This window comes from Pseudonaja textilis, chromosome 2, assembly GCF_049901715.1.
Source record: "Pseudonaja textilis isolate UNSWEBS1 chromosome 2, rPseTex1.2, whole genome shotgun sequence".
Lineage (NCBI taxonomy): Eukaryota > Metazoa > Chordata > Lepidosauria > Squamata > Elapidae > Pseudonaja > Pseudonaja textilis.
This window is the reverse complement of record NC_141991.1, coordinates 244140520-244163824: the sequence shown is the minus strand read 5'-3', so window position 1 is coordinate 244163824 and position 23305 is coordinate 244140520. Positions and strand designations below refer to the sequence as shown.

The 23305-nt window shown below is 39.2% G+C and overlaps 1 protein-coding gene across 1 annotated transcript in view; it reads left to right on the top strand.

The window, feature by feature from the left end:
• Positions 1–23305, top strand: part of DCC (DCC netrin 1 receptor) — a 1175771-nt gene that overhangs the window by 1050689 nt on the left and 101777 nt on the right. The window contains exons 20-21 of the mRNA XM_087927493.1: positions 5343–5537; positions 21451–21483. Of these exons, the coding sequence (XP_087783619.1) occupies positions 5343–5537; positions 21451–21483 (228 nt within the window). The remainder of the gene's footprint in view (positions 1–5342; positions 5538–21450; positions 21484–23305) is intronic.

Below are 23305 nucleotides of genomic sequence, written 5' to 3'. Positions count from 1 at the left end.
AAACCAACTCTGAGAGGCCCCTTGGTTTTCACCTAATTAAAAGTAAAAGTTTTCCCCTCAAACCCAAACAATCAGTGACATGGCCCAATCAGTGCAGCATCCACTAGTCTGGTGAAATCACGCCTCCTTCCTTCAGCCAGGTGTGAGAATGTCCTTGATTTCCAGGAGAAAGTCTTGAGAAAGAATTTTATTTGCACTACACAAGCCCAGCTATCTCTAATTTCCCCCCTCCTTAGCTATCTCTAATTTCCCCCCTCCTTAGCTCTAGTGTAGCAGTAATGAGGTGCCAAGATGGCTTCACCCATGTCAGGTTAGGGCTGATATTTGATACTTGATCTGAAATGAAAATGGACATAAGCCATCAGTTCAAAAGAACACAATAAGCTTTAAATTCCTGCATCTATTCACAGTGTAGCTTTTCCACTCTCTGGGCTAACTATATTTTATTGAATTCAGAGCTGACCTTCAGCAATCATGTAGAAACATACCACTGATACCCATTGAAGTTGACTTTGATTATGGAATCTCAGGGTCAAGACCTCTTTTTGAAGGAGAAGCTCTTTAAATGACTTTCAGCCAGTAGTTTTCTCTCAACCCAACCAATTACACCAGATTACTACAGAAACAAGGCAGGACCTTTATGTATTTCACTTTCAACCCCTAGAGAAAAGAGGGTTGCAATAATAATTGCAATCAAATAATACTTGTTAAGAAATTCAGGAGAATTCTGTGGAATGCAGAGATGGCATCCCCTTTTACAAAAATAGCCATTTGGGGCAATATATTATCTCAGCTGTTTTTGTTTTTACAGAGAAGGGGGGTTTTGCAAAAAAAAAAAATTCTAGTAATTAATTCCATATAAACATGACAAGAGTTGAGGACAATAAGCCCTTCATTTTTTTTTTCTAGAAGAAAAAATGATTACACTGTAAAATAATGTAGCCCCTCAGAGCAAAGGTCTGTAGATAGTGTTACTCGGTAGCAATTAGGGACAGCTCATAATAAGCAAGTTGTTTGGCCAATAACATAAAACATAATATAGATAATGACAGGATGTCCAGATTGACACATGAATTTATTGGTGGATTTTTTAACTGGATAATAAGAAACTAAAGCACAGATCATCTCAAAACCCTTAATACTGACTGACAAAGGACTGGATTTAATGAATAGTACACAAATGACTGATCTTAGCTGACAAAACATTGCTATTAAAAACTATGCCTAATTAGGATATCCATTAGGAACGGGTCATGTTAATTTGCTATGAAAAATAGAATGAGGCTTTTAAAAAGAAAGAAAAAAAGATCTAATAATGTAGTTAAATGATCCCTGTAGACTATGAAGAGACAGCAGTATTTCTATTATGCGAAATACTTTGCAACTTATAAAACTATCCACATTTATAATCACACAAATAAAAAAACCAATGCAATTATTTGTCAGTGAGAAACTTCCTTTAAGGACTTTTATTAATACAACCACAGGAACTTGCTAGTTTTAAATTCTAGACATTTGGAAAGTTTCAACAATTCTTATCACTGAAATGGTCAAACTCTTAGTTCATGTCTTATTATGTCTTATTAAAGCCTACAGTAATAGTTAGATAAAGGCTTTCTTGACCCATACAGTCCTGGACCTTTCCTAATTTATACCTAATTTGTTCTTCTTTTACTCTGGAACTTTTAGAGATGTTATAGTATATACTGTTGATGAATTTTCAGGCCATATATACAAGAACACCCATTTATTGAAATAACTTTATTAGTAATGATGTTCCTGTGGTTTGGGTTAATTGTGCATCAATCCACACATCAGAATGGTCAACCTTGATGGTATATAAGAAGGACCTTGGGAGACTGAACAAAGAAATGCTGCCAATGAAACAATCAGATAAGAGGCAACATAGACCACAACTTGATAGTGGGTGAGGGAAGAGGCTCAAAAGAGACCTTCCCTAGGCTGTAAGGCAGAGTTGTAAGACTTGTGGAGCATAACTGGCTGAGGAATTCTGGGAGTTGAAGTCCACAAGTCTTAAAGTTGCCAAGTTTGGATACCCCTGCTGTAAGGAGACAGGTGTGAGGACTGTACTTTAAGACTTGCAAGATCCCTTGCAAGATAGAAATCACAACCAGGTGAGCTAATTCTACTTTATTATAAAGTTTCATTGACAGAATCTTCCAAGTTTGAAAGGACAGTCCTTTCCCCCACTCCATTTCCTTTACAGCCCAGGATATAGGGCGGATATCATCTTAGTTTTGCCCTACCTACTATCGAGTTGCAGGCTCTGTTATCTCTTATCTGATCCAGAAAGTCTGTAGAGATTCTCAGTCATCCTGGTCATGGTTGCTCCAAAGGTGCTTTTTCAGGAGGCAACTGGACTTTCTTGGTTGTTCTTTTCTTTTGAAGACATTTCACTTCTCCAAGAAGCTTTTTCAGCTCTGATAGGATAGTGGGGAATGGAAGGATTTATATTCCTTGCAGACAGCTGGTCATTTATATCCTTTTATAGAGTTGTTGAAGCACTTGGAGGTTTATCTGTGTCCTGAGGGTCACCTGAGGATAACAGATAATCAGAGTTGGAAGGGACCTTGTAGGTCATCTAGTCCAATGCCCCGCCCAAGCGGGAGACCCTATACCATTTCTGACAGATGGGAGAAAGTTCTTGAAAATTTCAAGTTATGATGTTCACACAACTTCCAAGGGCGAGCTGCTCCATTGGTTGATTGTTCTCACTGTCAGAAATTTCTCCTTATTTCCAGGTGAAATCTCTCCTTGTTCAGTTTCCATCCATTATTCCTTGTCTGGCCTTGGAAAATAGCTTGACCCCCCTTCCTCTCTGTAGCAGCCCCTCAAATATTGGAAGACTGCTATCATGTCTCCCCTGGTCCTTCTCTTCACTAGACTAGCCAAGCCCAGTTCCTGCAACCGTTCTTCATATGTTTTAGTCTCCACTCCCCTAATCATCCTGGTTGCTCTTCTCTGTACTTTTTCTAGAGTCTCAACAACTTTTTTATAATGTGGTGACCAAAACTGGATGCAGTACTCTAGGTGTGGTCTTATTCCTGGTTCCTGTAGTCTGCATTTTTTTTTCTCCTCTGTAAATCCATTCCTACTCCCACACCATTCAAAGGGTGCTCTTATCTCATCATTCCCTTGGCAGCATCTTCCCTTGCCCAGTCTCCCAAGATCTTATCCACATATCATTATATCATCTCTTCTTTTCTAAGATCCTTTTGAAGATGGAAGAGCTGTTAGTTCAAGTTGCAGTACCCAATACTGCCAATATCAGTTAAGGCTGATATAAGATCATGATTGTCATACCATTATCATTCACACACATTTGTTTACAGATTCAGACTTACCTTAAATATAAGTGCATATGAAATAAAAATGATATGCTACACTGCTACAAGAAGTATCATACTAAGTCTGACAAACTTATGCATGCTACCATTCTTTGAAGTGGTTTCTGACTGAGGGCACAATTTTAAAAGGTTGCTGAAAGGTAAGCAGGATGCCATGCAACTCTTCCCTATTGACTTGCCACACCAAGCTGCCCAAATCTTCTCATTTCACAGCTGAGTGGAATGGTTAGAGGCTGAAAACAAGGGAGCCATAAGATAAAATGTGGGAGTATTTCAGTTCCTTATGAATGGCTAAGATCCTTGCAGGGTTTATCTCAAAAACGAAACATGTACACTCAAGCAACTTGGCAAGAGAATTACTTAGTGGGAAATCCATGTGTGTTTTTCTATACAAAGGGATGGCCCTTAGGTCTTCATAAATGCTGGCATCTGTGCATTGTTCCACATGAATAACCCATATCAAAGGCAATGATTACCTTTCTAATAGGATTTGGCCATCCATCTACCTTAACCTGACAGGCGCCAAATGAAATGGAAAAAATACTTGTGGATGTGTTGAATTTTTAGGTGCTTGTAGAAGTTTTTATGCATAACACCATGCCTTCTCCTGGCCTACTTAATTTGTTATGTTGTGTAAGACAAAGATATGGTAGTTTGAAAGCTATGGGTTGCATTATTTGTAGCTTTTGACCCATTTTTACAAGCCACAAAATCCTAAGTTCAAGTCATCAAAATTTGACAGCCAAACATGGGATGAGATGGGATGGAATGGGAAAATAAAAGGAGAAAGAGAAGAGAAAAGAAGAGAAAGGAAAGAGAAAGGAAGGGAAGTGGGGGGAAGGGAAAGGAAGATAAAAGGGGAAAGGAAAGGAACTAAATGGATGGGGCGGGGAGGGGAAAGGAAATGTGAGTTTAAGTCCCACATATTTCTACTAGACATAACAGAATTATTTTATCTTAATGCTGACACAACTAGCCTACAGAAAAATGTCCATGTCCCACAACCCTTGGATAGTTCTCCTCAATGTGTGGCTTCTAGTCGCAAAAAGATTGCTTTTTTGTGACTGATGGATTGGAGCAGTCACGCAAAAGAGCACACTGTGCTTGCTTCATACAAGGAACTTCTGGGACATTGTCTGCTTAGGACAACTTTCAGTTCAGTTGCATCTGTATTCATTTAAGGAGCTTTATTAATCATAAAATAAGATGTGAAGTGCTGCAATAATTATTATTCTATTGGTTTTCGGTTAAATCTTGAAAAGGTGCTTTGGAGTTCAACTGTAATGCCCTAAAGCAGCCATACTATCTCAAGAAAAGCTACTGCATTTGTTCTCCTGTAAATTCCATTGCACTTTTTGGACTCTGAGTCCTGAGCAGTCTAGATAGATGATGGATGGAAGGATAAAGATAACTAAAATTGCATGATTCAGATCTATGAATTTAACATTAAGCTTCTAGTTCAGCAAGCAGGAATTAACATAGTTCAATTTGCAGCCCAAGAGTAGCATGTATGGATGAGGAGTTTCAGTGAATTACACTTGAGTAATACATCTTAGCCACTTTGGTTTAGTGTCTAAAGGTACTGGACAAGAACCAGGGACACTGCAAATTCTAGTCCTCTCTTAGACATAAAAGCAAATGGTGACTTTAGGCCAGTCCTACTCTTTGGTCCCTAGAATATAGGCAATGGCAAACCACTTAAAGAAACAACTGTTGCTAAGTCTGTAGAGTTGCCAGAAGTTAAAACTGACTCCAAGGCACCAACTCCACACATACAAAAATACCCTTTCAGATACACTTGTAAAAGAATACTAATGGTAAGTCGATTTATAACACTGTTGAAATTGGAAAGTAATTTTCACACCATTGAGACTGGGTTCGATCTGACTCTGTACAAGCGTTGACATTTCCACTTACTAAATGCAAAGATGTGAGTAAAAAGAGAAGAATGGCATGTGCTTCTATATTTTACAGCTTACATTCTGTTCTACACCTTGGAAAAGAATTCCCCCATTGATGATTGGATCATGGAGACCATCAGTGGAGACCGACTTACGCATCAAATTATGGAGCTGAATCTGGATACAGTATATTACTTCAGAATACAAGCTCGAAATGCCAAAGGAATTGGACCGCTCTCTGACCCTATTCTCTTCCGGACTCTTAAAGGTTTGGGCTTGCTCCTTATTTGTGCTGACATTGTTGAAAAAGATTAGGAGGTAGTAAACTATTACTCATATTTCTGTGTTGACATTAACCAAGCCTTGTAAGATCCTACTGGTAAAATTGTGAAATGGTTTAGTGTAGTTGATTATAACCAGATAAAATCAATGAATAATAGTATTATACATACAGTACATCAATCTATATATACCACTTTTGGTGTGTGTGTGTGTATGAATGAATACTTGAAGTATTTTGCAAACAAGACTGGGCAAAATATGGAGTAAAAATCAATGGTGCCTATTTAAATCACTTAAAATTTGCAGTTGATATGGTTCTCTTCTCACAAGACCCAGAACAGCTACAAAAATCGGCTTACAAATAAACCTGAAAGAGAGCCAGGTTATATTTACTAAATTCAAGAAAGAAAGAAAGGAAGGAAGGAAGGAAGGGAGGGAGGGAGGAAGGAAGGAAGGAAGGAAGGAAGGAAGGAAGGAAGGAAGGAAGGAAGGAAGGAAGGAAGGAGAGGGAGGGAGGGGGAACTAGACATAGTAGACCACTACATAAACCTTGGCCAGTGGATCTCAATGGAAGATGATATAATAAAGGAAATTGAATGGTGCGTTAAATGTGGTTGGCAGGCATTCAGCAAGCTACTGTAAGCATAATTTTCAAGAACAACTTCCTTTTATTCCTGAAGAGAAAAGTTTTTGATCAGTGTGTTCTATCTATACTAACATATGCTGATGAAAAATGGACGCTAAACTCACAATCAATACAAAACTACAAGTGGCGCAAAGAGCCACAGAAAGATACATGCTCAGCCTTACAGGATAAGATATGATGATCTGCACATGGATTTGAGAACCAATGAAGGTATATGATATCATCAAGAGAGCAAAATGGAAATTGAAATGGAAACAGACTGGTCACATAGCAAGAAGAACTGAAGGCAGGTGAACCAAGGCAGTCATAGAATGGATCCCACTTGATCAAAAGAAAGAGACCAAAAACAAGATGGATTGACAACATCAGAAAGTGTTGTGGGCCCAATTGGCAAAAGAAAGCTCAGGACCGTATTGGTTGGGAACATGCAAAAGACGCCTTCATCCAGCAATAAATATAGAATATGTATACAATACAATATATATGCAATATATGCAACACAATATATATGCAATATATACAATAATACACACTCACAAAATACATTGTGTATTGTATTGTATATATTATATATTGCACCATATTTGTGTGTGTGTGTGTGTGTGTATGAGACACTGTGTGTGTGTGTGTGTGTGTGTGTGAGAGAGAGAGAGAGAGAGAGAGAGAGAGAGAGACTTAGAAGATGAACAGACCTATGGAATAGCTGTCCTGCCCTACTTAAGAGGTAAAACAGACAAAATCAGTAAGATATTACACAGGCATCACGTCAAGATTGCCTTCAAAATGTACAAAAAAATAACAGCCATCCTAAGAAACCCCAAAGATAAAATTGACCTAGAAAACCAAGGCATATATGAAGTACCCTGCGCATCATGCTCTGCCACATACATCGGACAGACCAATAGGAGGATAAGTACCCGCCTTGATAAACACAAAAATGCAGTATAAAAGCTGGAATACACTTCCTCATTAGTCCAACACATGAAAGCCAAAGGTCATAGCATTGACTTCAATGATGCCAAAACCCTAGCTACTATAGAAAAGCCCAGCTACAGAATTATCAGAGAACCCATAGAGATTGATAAAAGACCTGATAGTATGAATAGAAGAGATGACTCCACCAGACTGTCAATTATCTGGAAGCCTGCACTCACAAACAAAAAAATCTCTACACCACAATCCAAGCAAATACCTGGGCACAAACAGACCCCGCCGATACTGCTGTTTTTGACCTAGGCTTAGCTTATTTGTTGTGATTCAGTTTTTCAGAGTAGAGGAGATCCTTTTTTGTCTGGAATATTAAAAGTTCAGTTGAATTATTTCATGGTTCCACCAAAGTTCAATAACATTAAAAGTTTTGCTCTCTACAAAAAAATAATAATATTTATGTCCTGTGTGCTGACTATAGATCTTTAAGGCAGTATTTTATCTATAGATATTAAGTTAAAACTGTATCCCATAGAGCATAAAGTTCCTTGAATACATTTTGAGAATCCTTCATTTAGAAGATAAATAATGGGAAATAGGTCTTACCAGTAGATTGTAAGTTTTAGTCCCATGTTAGACACAAAGCCTGTTGAGACCTTGGGCCCTCCGCATCCTCCCTAGGAAGTAAGCAATGGCAAACAACTTCTGAAATCTTGCTAAGAGATCTTCAGAGACTTCGTAAGGTAGCCTTCAAGAATTGGACATGTTTGTATGGAAGAAATCTCTGTCTCTCTCTCTCTTTCTCTCTCTCCCCTCTCCCTCTCCTTCTCCCTCTCCTTCTCCCTCTCCCCCCGTCTCTCTCTCCCCCTCTTTCTCTCCCTCTCTCTCTCTTTCTCTGAAGCAATCTTATCCCTATGAACATAACATATAAACATATAAGTATAAACAGGTCAGTGGTGGGATTCAATTTTTTTTACTACTGGTTCTGTGGGCGTGGCCTGGTGGGCATGGCAGGGGAAGGATACTGTAAAATCTCCAGTCAGAGGTGGTATTTGCTGGTTCCCCGAACTACTCAAAATTTCTGCTATTGGTTCTCCAGAACTGGTCAGAACCTGCTGAATATCACCTCTGAAACAGATGTAAGTATATACATAACAAATGAGTACGAATAAATGGGAACAGTAGGACAGGGACGGTAGGCACGCTGGTTTGCTTATGCATGCCCCCTTACAGATCTCTTAGGAATCTAGTGAGGTCCATGGTAGACAATTTAAGGTTAAAGTTTTGGGGGTTTGAGGATATAACAACAGAGTCAGGTAGTGCCCACTCAGAATCCAGGCATTGACCACTCTGTTGCTGAAGTCATATTTTCTGCAATTGAGTTTGGAGTGGTTTACTTTGAGTTTATATCTATTGTTTGCCTGTGTGTTATTGGGGTTGAAACTGAAGTAGTCATTGACAGGTAGTTGTTGACAGATAGTCTGACAGGTAGTCATTGACAGGTAGGACATTGTAGCAGACAATTTTGTATACTAAGCTTACATCAGACCATAGGTGGCATAGTTCTAGATTGTCCAGGTCCAAAATTTCAAGCCTGGTAGCATAAGATATTCTATTACGAGCAGAGGAGTGGAGTACTCTTCTTGTGAAATATCTCTAGACTCACTGAATTGTATTTATGTCCATTATACAGTGTGGATTCCAGGCAGATGAGCTGTATTCAAGAATTGGTCTGGCAAAGGTTTGTGTGCCCTGGTTTGCACTACAGTGTTACTGGAGAAGAAACTTCATAAAATTAGGTTAACAACTCTTAATGATTTTAAATGTCTCTAAACATTAAAGAGTTAATCAAATCTAAACCTATACATCTAAATTGTAGTAAAAGATCAGCAAACCGTACAAAATTCAGGTACTGAACCATTGATGTGAATCTTCGTCTCTCTCTAGTAGGGTTAAAGACAAGGAAAGATATCCTTCTAGCATGATTTCAGCTGAGTTAGAAAACTGTCCCAGCTAAGGAGAAGGGTGGAAAATCAAAATAAAATATTCACAGGGAAACAAAAGAGCTAGTTATGAAGTTGGATCCTTTTAGAATGCTGACTGATGGATTGATCTGAGAGCGCTAATATATTCTGAGTCTTATTTTATTCTTGCTGTATTGTGTTTTGCTGGGTAGATGTGCATTCCTGCCATGAAGATTAGCTGCTGATGTAAAGCCTGCATATTTTCCCTTTCTCTTTGTCTTTGGTTAATTCCTTAACTTTGTTTTACATAATAAAAACATGTATTTTTTTCTGCAATCAGTAACCTAAGCCTGCTTGGGAATTTAGCCATCTCTGATGCCACAAATACTCTGCTAAGTTACAGAAGGGGCAAGACAACCAAGAGTGGGATTTTTCACTCTTTTCCTTCTGAGTAAAAAGATACAGGGGGGACTTTTCTTCTTAAAGAATGCATGGTGGCAAAAGGCAGAAAAAAGCTCTCATGAAAGTATGTGTGTAGGTATGGGTGAGAAACAATAGGGTTGTGTGGAAAGGTTCAGGAATCCCTGCTTGAGAGACTTACCACATTCCCCTTTATGTTCATGCAATTTACACTTGTATCACCAAATATCACATGCATTAATGTAAACCATGTGTGCCAATGTACAAATGATCACATGTAGAATCAGAGACACAGATAAGCAACCTACTCAGTGGTGGTATGCTGCCAGTTTGCACCAGTTCTAGCGATCTGGTACCGCCAGTCAGGAGTTGGCGCCGCCCACCTGCCTCCACCCTTTCCTGTCCTATGTTTCCTTCATTTGTAGCTGAGCGGATAGGTATGGCAGAGCAGATTACCACACCTCAGCTGTTTTACTCACCAGCTGTTGAGGAAATTCCCTGTTAGGAGAATGAGTGCATACAGGGAGACGTATCTGAGAGTAGTGTTTGAATAATACACACACAACACACAGGTACACTGTACAGTAAATGTAGGTTTTTACTTTCCATAAAGGTTTAAGCAAAGTTCAAAATAGGCAGTCCAAAGTCATTCACAGGGAAGATCAGTCAGTTTTCAGTCCAGGGATAATCCAATAACGAAGTCCAGTGTCAAAAAACAGTTCACTATCAGGCTTACATCAAATCCATGAATAACAGGCAATTAGGAAAAATGGAGGAACAGCAATACTCTCCAACAGAAGGAAACAGAGTCTCACTGAGACACACTCTCTTCTGAGACTAAGACTAAGACAACCCAGGTTTCTGGCTCCATCTTATGGCCATTTGAGAAACCACACCCAATTACAGTTTTAGTATTTTCTTAAAGATACAGTATTAAAATGTCTATCCTGGTTCATATATTTCCAACCCAAATAGCTGTTAGGTGACTTACATTCCTAACACCAGCGCTGACGGTAAGGTAAGTTTTCATGCTTAAAATTACTTGTTTTAGAATGCTCCACGTGCCTCCACAGAACCGGTAGTAAAATATTTTGAATTCCACCACTGAACCTCCTGGTACCCTTTGTGGCTTTAGTGCATCACGTGTAGATTTTGCACCGTTATAAACGAAGCACAGATGGCATTCAAAGAACTGTTACAGGGGAGTAATCATTTGTTTAATCATTAGATTAAAGTAATGATCTATCACTGATACTTCTTACTTTGGAAGCTGGCAGTTGATGGTTGCTCTTTTTTAGATCATCTCATTTCCTTTCCTCCCCTTTTATAATGCAGCTCCGATACTCTTTTATTTTCCTTATAATGGTGTAGTGTCATTCCAGATCATTGTGGGGAAAATATTATCTTCAAGGAATTAGGGGGTAAAACAATGATCAGCCCGACTGCTAAAACATGAACAGCCCTCCTATTCTTCTTACATCAAGTAGTAGGAAGGAAAGAAAAGGGAAGTCAGAGGAGGATCTGTGTCAGCCAGAACTGTAAACAAAAGCCACTTCTCAATTTGGTTAGAAGATTTTATTCCCTTTATGAAAAAGGCTGAGAAATGCTTTCTCACAACATTTTCAGGGATTGGAAATGTATTCTCCAATATTCCTTAGTTAAATTTGCCCCCAGACTGGAACATCTAGCTGAACAGAGCCTGAAGGAAGGCTGATCATAATTGCCTCTGTTTTAAGAACTTATAGTTACAATCATTTCCATGAGGTTATAAAAAAGGAGGCAGCTATGTTGGGAGAGGGGGAATTGAAACCTTTTAAATTAAAGTCATTGTTTGTTTGATTGTTTACATTTCATACTACTTAATCATTTATTTCCCTCAGAGAGGGGCTCCGTGTGTGTGTGTACAATTTAATCAGTAAAATTAAGCATTATAAACAGAATATTTTTTTAAAAAAATAAAATGCTATAAATATTACAAAATTTCAAATGTTGAAGAGTTGCAAGATGCGGGGTGAGTTAAAGGTAAAGTTTCCCCTCGTACATATGTGCTAGTCGTTTCTGGCTCTAGGGGGCAGTGCTCATCTCTGTTACAAAGCCAAAGAGCCAGCGCTGTCTGAAAATGTCTCCATGGTCATGTGGCCGGCATGACTAAACACCGAAGGGGCACGGAACGCTGTTACCTTCCCACCAAAGTGTTCCCTATTTTTCTACTTGCATTTTTACATGCTTTCGAACTGCTAGGTTGGCAGAAGTTGGCACAAGTAATGGGAGCTCACTCCGTTAGGTGGCGCTAGGGATTCGAACTGCCGAACTGCCGACCTTTCTGATCGACAAGCTCAGCAGCTTAGCCGCTGTGCCTTTTTAGCACTTGTTAATACCTGTGGGTGTCTCATGAGGCCAAGCACACCCATGACCCTGTGGGCTGCTATGTCTCCAACATAAAGCTACACATTCTGGTTTTGACCCCTTTGTGGAAAGCTAAGAGACTGGGGGCTTTCCTTATCTCTGAAAGAAAGATGTTCAGGGGCAGTGGCAGAATAGATCCTCTTCCTAGACCCTACCAGTCAAAATTATTTGACTGACAGGGTCTATACCCTGCCTTCCCTTTATAATCATAAAGATTATTTGCAATTACAGGCTAAAGTAGCACAATGTTAAATACCAATATACATGGTAATTGGAATATAATATCCTGAAATGAAGATTCAGCCTAATTGTACTTAACCAATAGCATTCATTTCATATTTCTCATACTAAGGGCACTGCCTACAACTACAGAGAAATAGCATCAGTTTGGAAAAACAAAACCCAAGTAAGCTTTCTCTATTGCAAGGAAGCAGGAACAGGAAAAACTGACCACAATAATGCAATTGTACTGTACAATGTGTCAAAAGAAGTGTAGAGGGTATTGTTTGCACCAGGTTTCTTAACCTTGGAAACTTTAAGATGTGTGCTCTTTAAGTCCCAGAATTCCTCAGCCAGCAAGAAACCCTACATCATTTCAGACAAATGGTTATTCAATATCTTCCTAAAAAGTTCAAATGTTGGAGCATTCACAACTTCTGGAGGCAAGGTTTTCCACTGGTTAATTGTTCTCACTGTCAGGAAATTTATCTCTTTGATTAGTTTCCATCCATTGCTTCTTGTTCTACCTTCAGGTGCTTTGGAGAATAGCTTGACTCCCTCTTCTTTGTGGCAACCCCTTAGATATTAGAATACTATTATCATGTCACCCCTAGTCCTTCTGTTCATTGAAGTAAACATACCCAATTCCAGCAACCATTCTTTATATGTTTTAGCCTCCAGTCCCCTAATCATCTTTGTTGCTCTTCTCTGCACTCGTTCTAGAGTCTCAACATCTTTTTTTACTTTGTGGTGACCAAAACTGGATGCAATGGCCTTACCAAAACATTATAAAGTGGTATTAACACTTCACATGATCTTGATTCTATCCCTCAATTGTTTCCTTCTTTCTGCCCTAAGAGCCTTTATTGTGCTTTACTTATCCATTTAATTAAAACTTCAACAAATCATGTCAAGTGCTTCCCTTGAATTTGTTTTAAGCAGCAAGGTATGTTCCCTTAAGCACACCAAGACCTCTCAGATTGTATTTGACAAGAGACAGGGTGCTGAGTCAGCTTGCTAGTCAGACAGATAGTTGAGTGGTGACGAACAACCATATAAAAACTGAAGCTGCCCTATTTTTTGCCTGAGCTGCTCTGGGAGAAAATGAAATTGTTGTTTGGGGAGATTAGAAATAATACAAAGAATATCATGGCTGGACACCATCAAAGCTGACACCGGCCAGACCATAGAAAAATTCAAAAGATGTAGTGCTAGATTGGAAGATGTGGGGAGGCCTGCCCAATAGAATCATTGAATTCTCATCATTGGCAAGAGTTGGGTATCAGGGTTCCAAGTAATATACTCATAGCAAACAGAACTCTGAGGCAAGTAGATTCCTTAAAGAACAGTTTTATTGAATATCTCATATTGGCACAGACTGGTGAAAACTGGCTCTAAAGATTCCTATGGTTTTCACCTAATTAAAAGTAAAACTTTTTCCCCTTTCCCAACCAATCAGTCACATGGCCCAATCGAGGTGCTGTCTGGTTGCTTGGAAACTTCACTCCTCCTCTCTTCAGCCACCTGTGGAAATGTCCTTGGTTCTCAGGGGAAACTATTTTGTTTTGGCTACAAAACCCCAACTATTCCCCTCTTCCTATCCCTCCTTACCAGGGTAACAATACTGAAGCCTCCATGATGGCCTCAGTCAGGCCAGCTTCAGAGTTGACTTGGGCATAACTGGATGGGTAACATCATCACATCATCTTCATCAGAAATGTCCATCCACACCCCCTTTGACAGACTGTGCAGCACAAGTGTCCAGTTTCCAAGCCTGAAATAATACTTTTCTTGGCAATCTTTTGCATGACAAAATCTCCCAGTCTTGCATAATCTTCCTGAGTGTCAAGACCAGTTGCTGCAGAATTAAACTGAATATCAGAAACTGCCTCCCCACCTAGAAGCAGCTTAAATGGATTAATAGAAATTTAGAAGGATTGTTTGCATTGTTTTCTCTCCATTTAACATTCCCTCAACAGACTGTGGGCAAGTTTGAATTCCCCTTTGCTAAAACCATCCATGGGGTTCTAATCAGGGGTGGGATTCTACCGGTTTGGACCAGTTCAGGCAAACCCTTGGCTCTGAAGATCAGCTAGCAGCGAACTGGTTTGCTGTGATGAGTATGTGGGCCCGCCCACCCATCCCTGTTCTTTCCTGTGCTTTATTTCTTTATTTTTTAAAGTACAGCTGATTCGTGCAGCAGAGCAGTTTGCTGCACCTCAGCTGTTTTATTCACAGGGACTGCAGTAGAAGGTAAAGTGTTAGAGCTTTTTAAAATTTGGAGTATGCACACAAAGTGCACATGCGCACGCAAAGCGCGTGATCACTGAACCAGTTGTTATACCAGTGGAATCCCACCCCTGGTTCTAATGCATTGCAAAGAGAGAGAACAGGCTTTGATGGTTCTTCTTCATCATCATCATCAAATTTATTATTGATTTATTTGATTTATTTGATTTGTCGATCGCTTACAAGATAACAGGTATAAGCATACACATGAGTAAGAAAACAGGAAATAGGTACAAATAAATGGGGACAATAGGACAGGGACAGGAAGCACGGTGGTGAACTTATGCACACCCCTTACAGACCTCTTAGGAATGGGGTAAGGTCAATAGTGGTTAGTTTGAGGTTAAAAGAGTGGGGGTTAGAGGATGTAACTACAGAGTCAGGTAGTGCATTCCAGGCACTGTTGCTGAAGTTGTACTTTCTGCAATCGAGTCTGGAGCGGTTTACATTGAGTTTGTATCTGTTGTGTGCTCTTGTATTGTTGCGGTTGACTGGTAGGACATCAGTCGACATCAGTCAACAATTCAAAGGGTTCCTCGAGTCAAAATTTTACTGCATAAAGTAGAGGATATTCAGATAGTCCTCGATTTACCATCACAGTTGAGCTCAACATTTCTGTTGCTAAGCAAAATAGTAATTTAGTGAGTTTGCTCCATTTTGTGATGTTTCCTGCCAGAGTTGTTAAGTGAACCGTTGGAGTTGTTAAGTTAGTTGCAAGGTTGTTAAGTGAATCCCCCCCCTCGATTTTGCTTGTCAGAAGGTCACATAAGGGGATCACATGAGCCTGGCACACCACAACCATCATAAATAAATGCGAGTTGTCAAGCATCTGAATTTTGAGCATGTGATCATGTAGATGCTGCAAGGGTTGTAAGTGTGAAAAACGGCCATAAGTCATTTTTTTTTCAGTGCTGCTGGAACTTCGGTCACTAAACGAATGGTTGTAAGTTGAAAACTGCCTGGATAGTTTTTGTTTTATGCTGATTAATATTTCAGATTTATAACCTGGGTAACAACAGTGTTAACACAGTAATAGAGGAATGGATGTTATATTCTGCTATTTATTCTGCTAGTTGTTAATATATCATTCTAGGTATTTGTTTCACTCTGTTTTTGTTCTTTAAAATTTTGCTGGCTATTGATGGAGTGGAGTGGAACGGAACAGAATGGAATGGAACAGAACAGAACGGAACAGGAGTGGAGTGGAATGGAATGGAATGGAATAGAATAATGGAATGAGAATAGAATAGAATAGAATAGAATAGAATAGAATAGAATAGAATAGAATAGAACCACATGACCCTGCTGATGTAGTTGCTCTGGCGATAATATGGAAGCATTTTGCCCTTATCTCCTTCCAGGATGTTCTTTTTGATTTCCCAAACCAGCTTGAGATTTCCTAGTAGTGTCCCTAGTAGTGTATTCAGTCTGCGCACACTTCTGCTAAAGGGGCTAACCATGCACACGCATGTGGCAACCACTGGGAAAGAGGTAGCTGCTTTAATGAGTTTTTTTTTTTTTTTTTGAAGATAGCTGATTTACCCTCTCATGGGTTCTGAAGTCTTCTTTAAGGATTTGAGATTCCTGACTAAACAAGTTTTCATTTGTTTCCTTGATAATGAACCAAGATCTAAATGTTGCCCCTCTACCAATTTTACTTTTACTGTGTACAAAAGGGAAGGGAAAAGGGGTGTTAGAGGCTTGTAAAAAAAGGCAAGTGACACAGCATTCAAGTATAATAACTGCTGCGCAATGAGACATGGTGGAATAGACAGACCTGGTTATCTAATCAGTTAATGAATTCGGAATCATGCCCTTGGTGGAATTTATGTCAGATATCACAAAATTCTGTAGAGAAAAGAAATTTAGATCAGCCAGGAGAGGCATTTAAAAAGGAAAGGGGGGGCGATTCTCATTTCATTCTGTTTTCTAAAATCCTATGCAGAATACATTAAAAGCCTTGGTGTGAATATGTAATGTCTTTCGACTCTAAAAGGATTGAGGAGCATCACATTAAAACTGATTTATTTTTCTCCCCAATATATCTGTTTCCCCATATATGATGCAAAGAGCTTCCGATAGTTGGCTTACCTTTTGGATGATACAGTATAATCATGGATTTTTCCCTTTTAGAATGCTAAAGAATATGTTTGATGTTGCATAGAAGGGAAAGTTAACAATTACTATGTGTAGGCTCCCACGGAGAGAGTTAAAGAGACACGGAGCTTAAGGCATTCTATTTCACGTGGACGAAGGATGCATGAGAAAAAGAATAATTGAGTTCTGCAAATGTGTGCTTATAAAGTTTGGAAGACTATAATAATTTGTAAATTGTGGTTGTCTACAGTACATATAATCTAATGAAAAAAATATAATACTACTTTTAAGTATCTTGAACAATTTGACAATTATTATTTTTTTCCAGTTCAATATTTAGCTCCCTCTTCTTTAAGTCCCGGTTCATATTTATGACATACATTAATGTAAATCAAATAAAAATAAACATACTTTTTTGTGCCACCTTAGCTGACTCCAGCCAGACTTCCAAAAAAACCCAGGACTCTTGAGAAATGGGGATTACTTACTCCTTGAGGAGGTATATAAATTACTGTTACATAATTGGTAACAGCGATGCTAAATTATACTTTGACGGAAGTTAGGTGTGCTTGGGTAACAATAGTCAAAGAAGCCAGCCATTCTTGACATATGTACAAATGGACAGAAATGCCACAACTGGTCCATAGACTGAATCGTGCAAAAAGCAAATCTTCGCTTCCAGCCTTCCACTCTGTTTATAGCAGAACAATTTAAAATCATAGATTCATAGGGCTGGTAGATACTTTAGAGGTCATTTAGTCCAACCCTCTGCTCAAGGCAGGAGACCTTAGTACATCCCAGACAAATGACTGTCCAAACTTTTCTTGAAATTGAAGCACCCACAGTTTTGGGAGACAAGATGTTCCATTGATGAATTGTTCTTACTTTCAGGAAATTTCTCCTTGATTTCAGATTGGATCTCTCTTTAATAAGCTTCAAACCATTGTTTCTTGTCTTGCCCTCTGATGCTTTGGAGAATAAGTTGACCCACTCTTCTCTGTAACACCCCCTCAAGTACTGGAAGATAGCTATCACTTCACACCTTGTCCTTCTCTTCATTAGACCAGAATATAGCAATAGCAACAGCACTCAGAGTTATATACCACTTTACAGTACTTTACAGCCCTCTCTAAGCAGTTTACAGAGTCAGCCTACTGCCCCCCAACAATCTGGAGCCTCATTTTACCCACCTCAGAAGGATGGAAGGCTGAGTCAACCTTGAGCCTGGTGAGATTGAAACTGCAGTCAGCTGGAAGTCAACAGAAGTAGTCTGCATTACTGCACTCTAACCACTGCACCACCATAGCTCCTATATACCTAATTCCCTTGATCATTCATCATATGGTTTAGCCTCCAGGCCCCTTATCAACTTAGTTGCTTTTCTCTTCACTCTTTCTAGGGACTTGGCATCTCTTTTGTGTCACTGGGACTAAATTGGACACAGTATTCCAAGTGTGGAGTATTCTGAGTGCGAAACACCATTTCACAGCATGCATGTTTCTGTTGCAACATTTCCATGAGCAACTGAACATTGGGAGATGAGTGGCTCCATTCAAGAATGTAGTTAACTAAAAGTATCAGTTCAAAACAGTAGCCTATATTCATATCATGCCAGCAAGTGAATCCTTTGGTTTTTCAAATCATTCATTACGAGGCTGTGCTAGCTTTCACCTAGACCTAAAATTGGGAATTTGGGAAGAGTCAGATTGATGAGAATTATTCTCCTCTGCTCCATCTGTGGCATAATTTTATTCAAAACTGTCACTTCCAATTTTCACATTAATTTTAATTGCAGACTGGATTCTGTAAGGCAACTGAATATTAAAGGTTCTTAGCAAGTGCCTTTGCCAAGGGACAAATTTCAAACAATACACTTTCTCTGACAAACCCTATTAAGACACTTCTTCATATACATGAGATGAATACTGTATGGGATATCCTTTAGTATTCTTGGACATGTATGAATCTTTCATTAGGTAGAATTGAAAGCAGGCCACTGTTCGGCTTCATCCTTGGAATCCTACTCATGTCTCTTTGAGAATAGGTAGAAGTAGCAGATAATCCTGTTCTATAGGAAGATGATATAAGGTCATCTTACTGTGATGCAATGTGTAGGTGAAGTGACGAGAATGTTGTCAGAAGCACCCAGTTTCCCAGAGAGGAGGCAGAACATCCCAAAGAGGGAATCCACACAATATCTAAGGCAAGGGTGTCAAATGCCGGCCCATGGGGTGCTTAGATCTGGCATGTGGGCCCCCCCTGGAAACAGCAAACATTATGGACCAGCCCATGGTGCCTCTGCCAGCAAAAATTGAGTTTGGGAGGGCCATGCACAGCCCTCCCAGGCTTCGTTTTCAGCTGCAATGGCCTCCTGCAGCCCTCTGCCAGTGAAAACAGAACCCAAGGAGACTGTTATGGCCAAAAACAGAGCCTCGACAAATGATGTCGATCTGGCCATGCCCACCTTGGCCATGTCTATCCCAGCCATGCCCATCTTGGACACACCCCCAGGCCCCTGAGGTCAAACACAACCCTGGTGCATCCCTTAGTGAAATGGAGTTTGACACTCCTGATCTAATTCTATTCTCCAAAGTATCTAAACACAGAACAAGAAGCAACGATTGGCAACTAATGAGGGGAGAACCAGCCTAGAATTAAGGAGAAAATTTCTGATATTGAGAACAATCAACCAATGGCTTTGCCTTTAGAAATTGTGGGAGCTCTGACACTATAGATTTAAAAAGAGAGAGATTAAAAAGTTAGAAGGTTATATAGCTTTAACCTTGCAAGATTCTGTCTATTTGGTGTAAGCAAATAAAGTTTCAAACTTGAGTGGATCACACTGTATCATTTCTGGGACACGAGCCTGCTATTTGCCATCCCATTATGTCAGAAATACTTTTATATTGCCTTGATGCAAATATGCTTTCTTTCATTACAGTTGGACAGAGGAGCAATTTTTTTTTTTTGTAAAATAGGAAACTAAAATGGAGATCTTTCCTCCTGCCCTGAGAATTTGAAAATGGAGAGTGTTGGAAATATTGTCAGAGCACTGCAATTCATAGAGAGAGTATTCCTACATCTCAGCCAACTCTTCAATTAGAGCAATTTTAAGAAAATCTGCCAAGTGTTTTTTTTTTATCTTACTTGGGATCCTGGCTGCCAGTTCAATAGAGAAAGAGGGATGGAACTCTAGTTAATTGTTATAAATACCAAAACAGAACTCACACCCCTCCACCAAAAACAAAGAAGAAAAACCCAATTGTTCCTGCCTAACTACAATATATATTTTTCTTTAACCATATGAAAACAGTTCCTAAATATTTAGATCTTGAAGGTTTTCCTCAGTAGAACTCAAAAAAATGCAATGCGAACCAATGAAAAAAATGAACACAGAAACAAAATGGCAACCAATGTAGTTCAGGAAGAAAAGTATAACACACTCTGTTCTAAGAGACACATAACCGCCAGTGCCGCTGCACTCTGTACCAGCTGAATATAGTCCTATTCAGAAGTCTCTTTGACACAGTATGAGGAATCATGAAGATGAGTTAACTTAGCTCTAGGAAAATCATGTGAAGTATCCTCTGATTTGGACAGAAACAGAGTGAAGAGGAATAAGGTTAGACAATCAGTGATAGTCCTATTCAGAAGTCTCTCTGACACATGGCTAACAAATAAAGATAGTGTTCTGCAGGGATGTCAAACTTGATTTCATTGAGAGGCGCATCAGGGTTGTGTTTGATCTTGGGAGGCTGGGTGGGCCTGGCCAGGGTAGGTGTGACCAGCTCAACATCACTCGTGTTGGGGATGCCTGTGGTGGCCTGAGCGCTCTGCCAGAAAAAAACAGAACTCGGAAGGGCTGTGTGCGGCTTTCCTGAGCTCTGTTTTCACTAGCAGAGGGTTGCAGGAAGCCATCGTAGCCGAAAATGGACCTCAGGACAGCCATGTGTGACCCTCCTGAGCTCTGTTTTTGCTGAGGCACCATGGGCCGGTCCTTCACAGTTTCCAAGGCAGCCCCACAGGCGAGATCTAAGCACCCCACAGGCTGGATCTGGACTTGAGTTTGACACCCCTGTTGTACAGCATTGTTAGGCAAAGTGCCTGGGAACCTTCTTCTTTTACTTGTCAAATATTTTGAAACAATATGTCCATGGAGATTCTCAATCATTCCAATCATGGTTGTCCCAAAGGTGCTTTTCTTCAGAACTGAAGAAGCTTCTTGGATGAGAAGCGAAACATTTTCAAGGGAAAGCACCGAGAAAGCTCTTTTGGAAAAACACCTTGGTTTTTGAAACAATAGGATAATGTTTAGGTTTCTATTTGATTTTGAACTCGAGTTGGGTTATTGCCTACAGTTTAATGAAGAGTTTGTGGCTGTACTTCAGGACTTCTAGCAATATGTAAAAAGCATTTCACCAGACCCTTTGTAATTGAATCTTTCTTTTGAAAATTATCATGAAAAGCCAGCAAGATCACCTTTTTGAAAGGGCTTAAAATGTTAACTACTTCAGTCAGAACTAGCTTTCAGAACTAGCTTTTAGAACTATCACACAGAAGGATTCATGTCTAATTATTCAAAGGAACAATCTCTCTTCCATCTCATTTTCACATTTAATTAAGCTTTCCAGATGATACCTCACATCTAAAAAGAAAACAATGTGGATTACTCCCCCCCATTCAGAAAAGCAACATCTAACTTCATTAGTAATGAGTCACAGATGATCCAAGTCACACTTGCGTTTCCAGCCCCTCAAAATGACTCTGAGAAATGCTAAAATCTCGCCTTTTCTGCCCATCAATCTGCCAAGGATAAGTGTGAAGTGGCACCATCTTGAAATAAAACATAGTTAACATAACTGTTGACTTGATGTGTCAATGTACATCCCAGAACATGTCAAAAATCTGACAATATTGTATTTGCTTTGCAGTGGAACATCCTGACAAAATGGCTAATGATCAAGGTAAGATGTTCTTTCTATATCTCCTTTCCTTTTAGAATCAGTGCTAATCCTTACTTTCCCTCCCTTGCGTTCACCTCTTCACCTGACTAGCACACCTGATGAGCAGGGACCGGCATGATAATTAATCTTGTTAATGAAGTTCTGCTCACATGAGGCAACTGTTTTGATGGGAGATATGTAAATTTCCTGGAGAGGAAATTGTTTTGTCTGTTCTGAAGGACCAATTAAAATGTCAGGCTCCTTTGTATGTTTTTCCCCGTCTCCCTGCTATGCTTTGAATAATTCACATTAAGTAAAATTAAGCCCAGCATAATTTCCATAACATACATACTTTTGTGGATGATAGATTGAATTTTCAAAGCATCTTGGTAAGGTACATGCCTGTATTCATACATATGTATACACTTGCGATAGGGGGAAAAAAAAAATCACCTCTCAATCTGGGAGTCCTTACTCGATAAAACTTTAATCAACTTTTTGAGACATTGTATTGTCACTTTTCTTACATTTTTTTTAAAAAAAGAACATTTGTTCTTTTATTATTATTTCTTCTGTTTGATAGTTTTTCACTTTGGTTTCATTTCACAAGAACCCAGAAATGTGAGTTGGTAACATTTAGGTCCCTGCTTGCTAAACTTAAAAAACAACAACCCTGGAATGCTGTTTTTAAGATTCTAAAAGGAAATTGACTTTTCTTGCCATCTGATCCCACTGATTTAGCTACAGAAAATATCACATAGTATTGAACTTCATAGCTTAATTTCATGTGCTGAAGAATCCAGTGTGGAGAAAGGATGTTTATTGAATTCATACTCATAATATGCAAATTGGATCTTAGAATAATCCTTTGCCTATCTAGTTATATTCTAAAAATTAAAATATTCTTCCAAAAGCATCATAGGACATCCAAATCACATTACATTGAGAACATGTTGCATTGTGGTGTTCGATTAATTTATCTGTGAGTAAAATATGTAGCATGCACAGAGAGAAACAGACTGGATCGTTCTGCTAAGAAATGACTTTTATATTCTGACTCAAGAATCTATCCTTCTCTCTCTAGATTACACAGTATAGTGCCAGTGCAGTGATGCCAATACTTGCTTTGGATCTAAGAATCTTAAGATTCCAACAAATGTAATTTTGAAGTTGGTGCTCAATGGCCCATACAGAGCCCATAAATCAGCTGACAAAATAACAGTGTGCATAAAATCTTGACAAATGCCCACATGATCGACAATCCTAGAGGCGACAATAGAGCTTTTGACTGATGTGGCAGGGCAGGGCAGAACAAGCTCACTTCTCTTTTACACTTACACATTGTGTTTTAGAACCTCGTCTGGAAGTTTCTAATTTTATGACTAAATGTTTCCTGAGAGTCAGGAATATATATTCAATCCTCGACATAAAAGCCAAATTTGAAGCAAAGGGTTATGACACCTTCAAATATTATTTTTCCTAAAAGAAATCTCTACAGAATAGACCAAATGAACCCATACAAACATTTTTTGCTAGAGTTTGCAACTCCATTTCCAGAATTACACAAGTAATTCTAAAAGACAGAGAACTTCCCACGGTCTTACTATAGACTTGCTCCAAATAATCTGAGCAATTTAAAAGTAAAATTTAAAAAAACATATACTTTAAAAAAAACTAATCTATGTTCTGCGAGTCCCTTGGACTGCAAGGCAATTAAAATGGTCAGTCCTAGAGGAGCTCAACCCTGACTGCTCTTTAGAAGGCCAGATCCTGAAGATGAAACTGAAATACTTTGGCCACCAAATTAGAAGGAAGGGGACTCACTGGAGAAGAGCATAAAGAC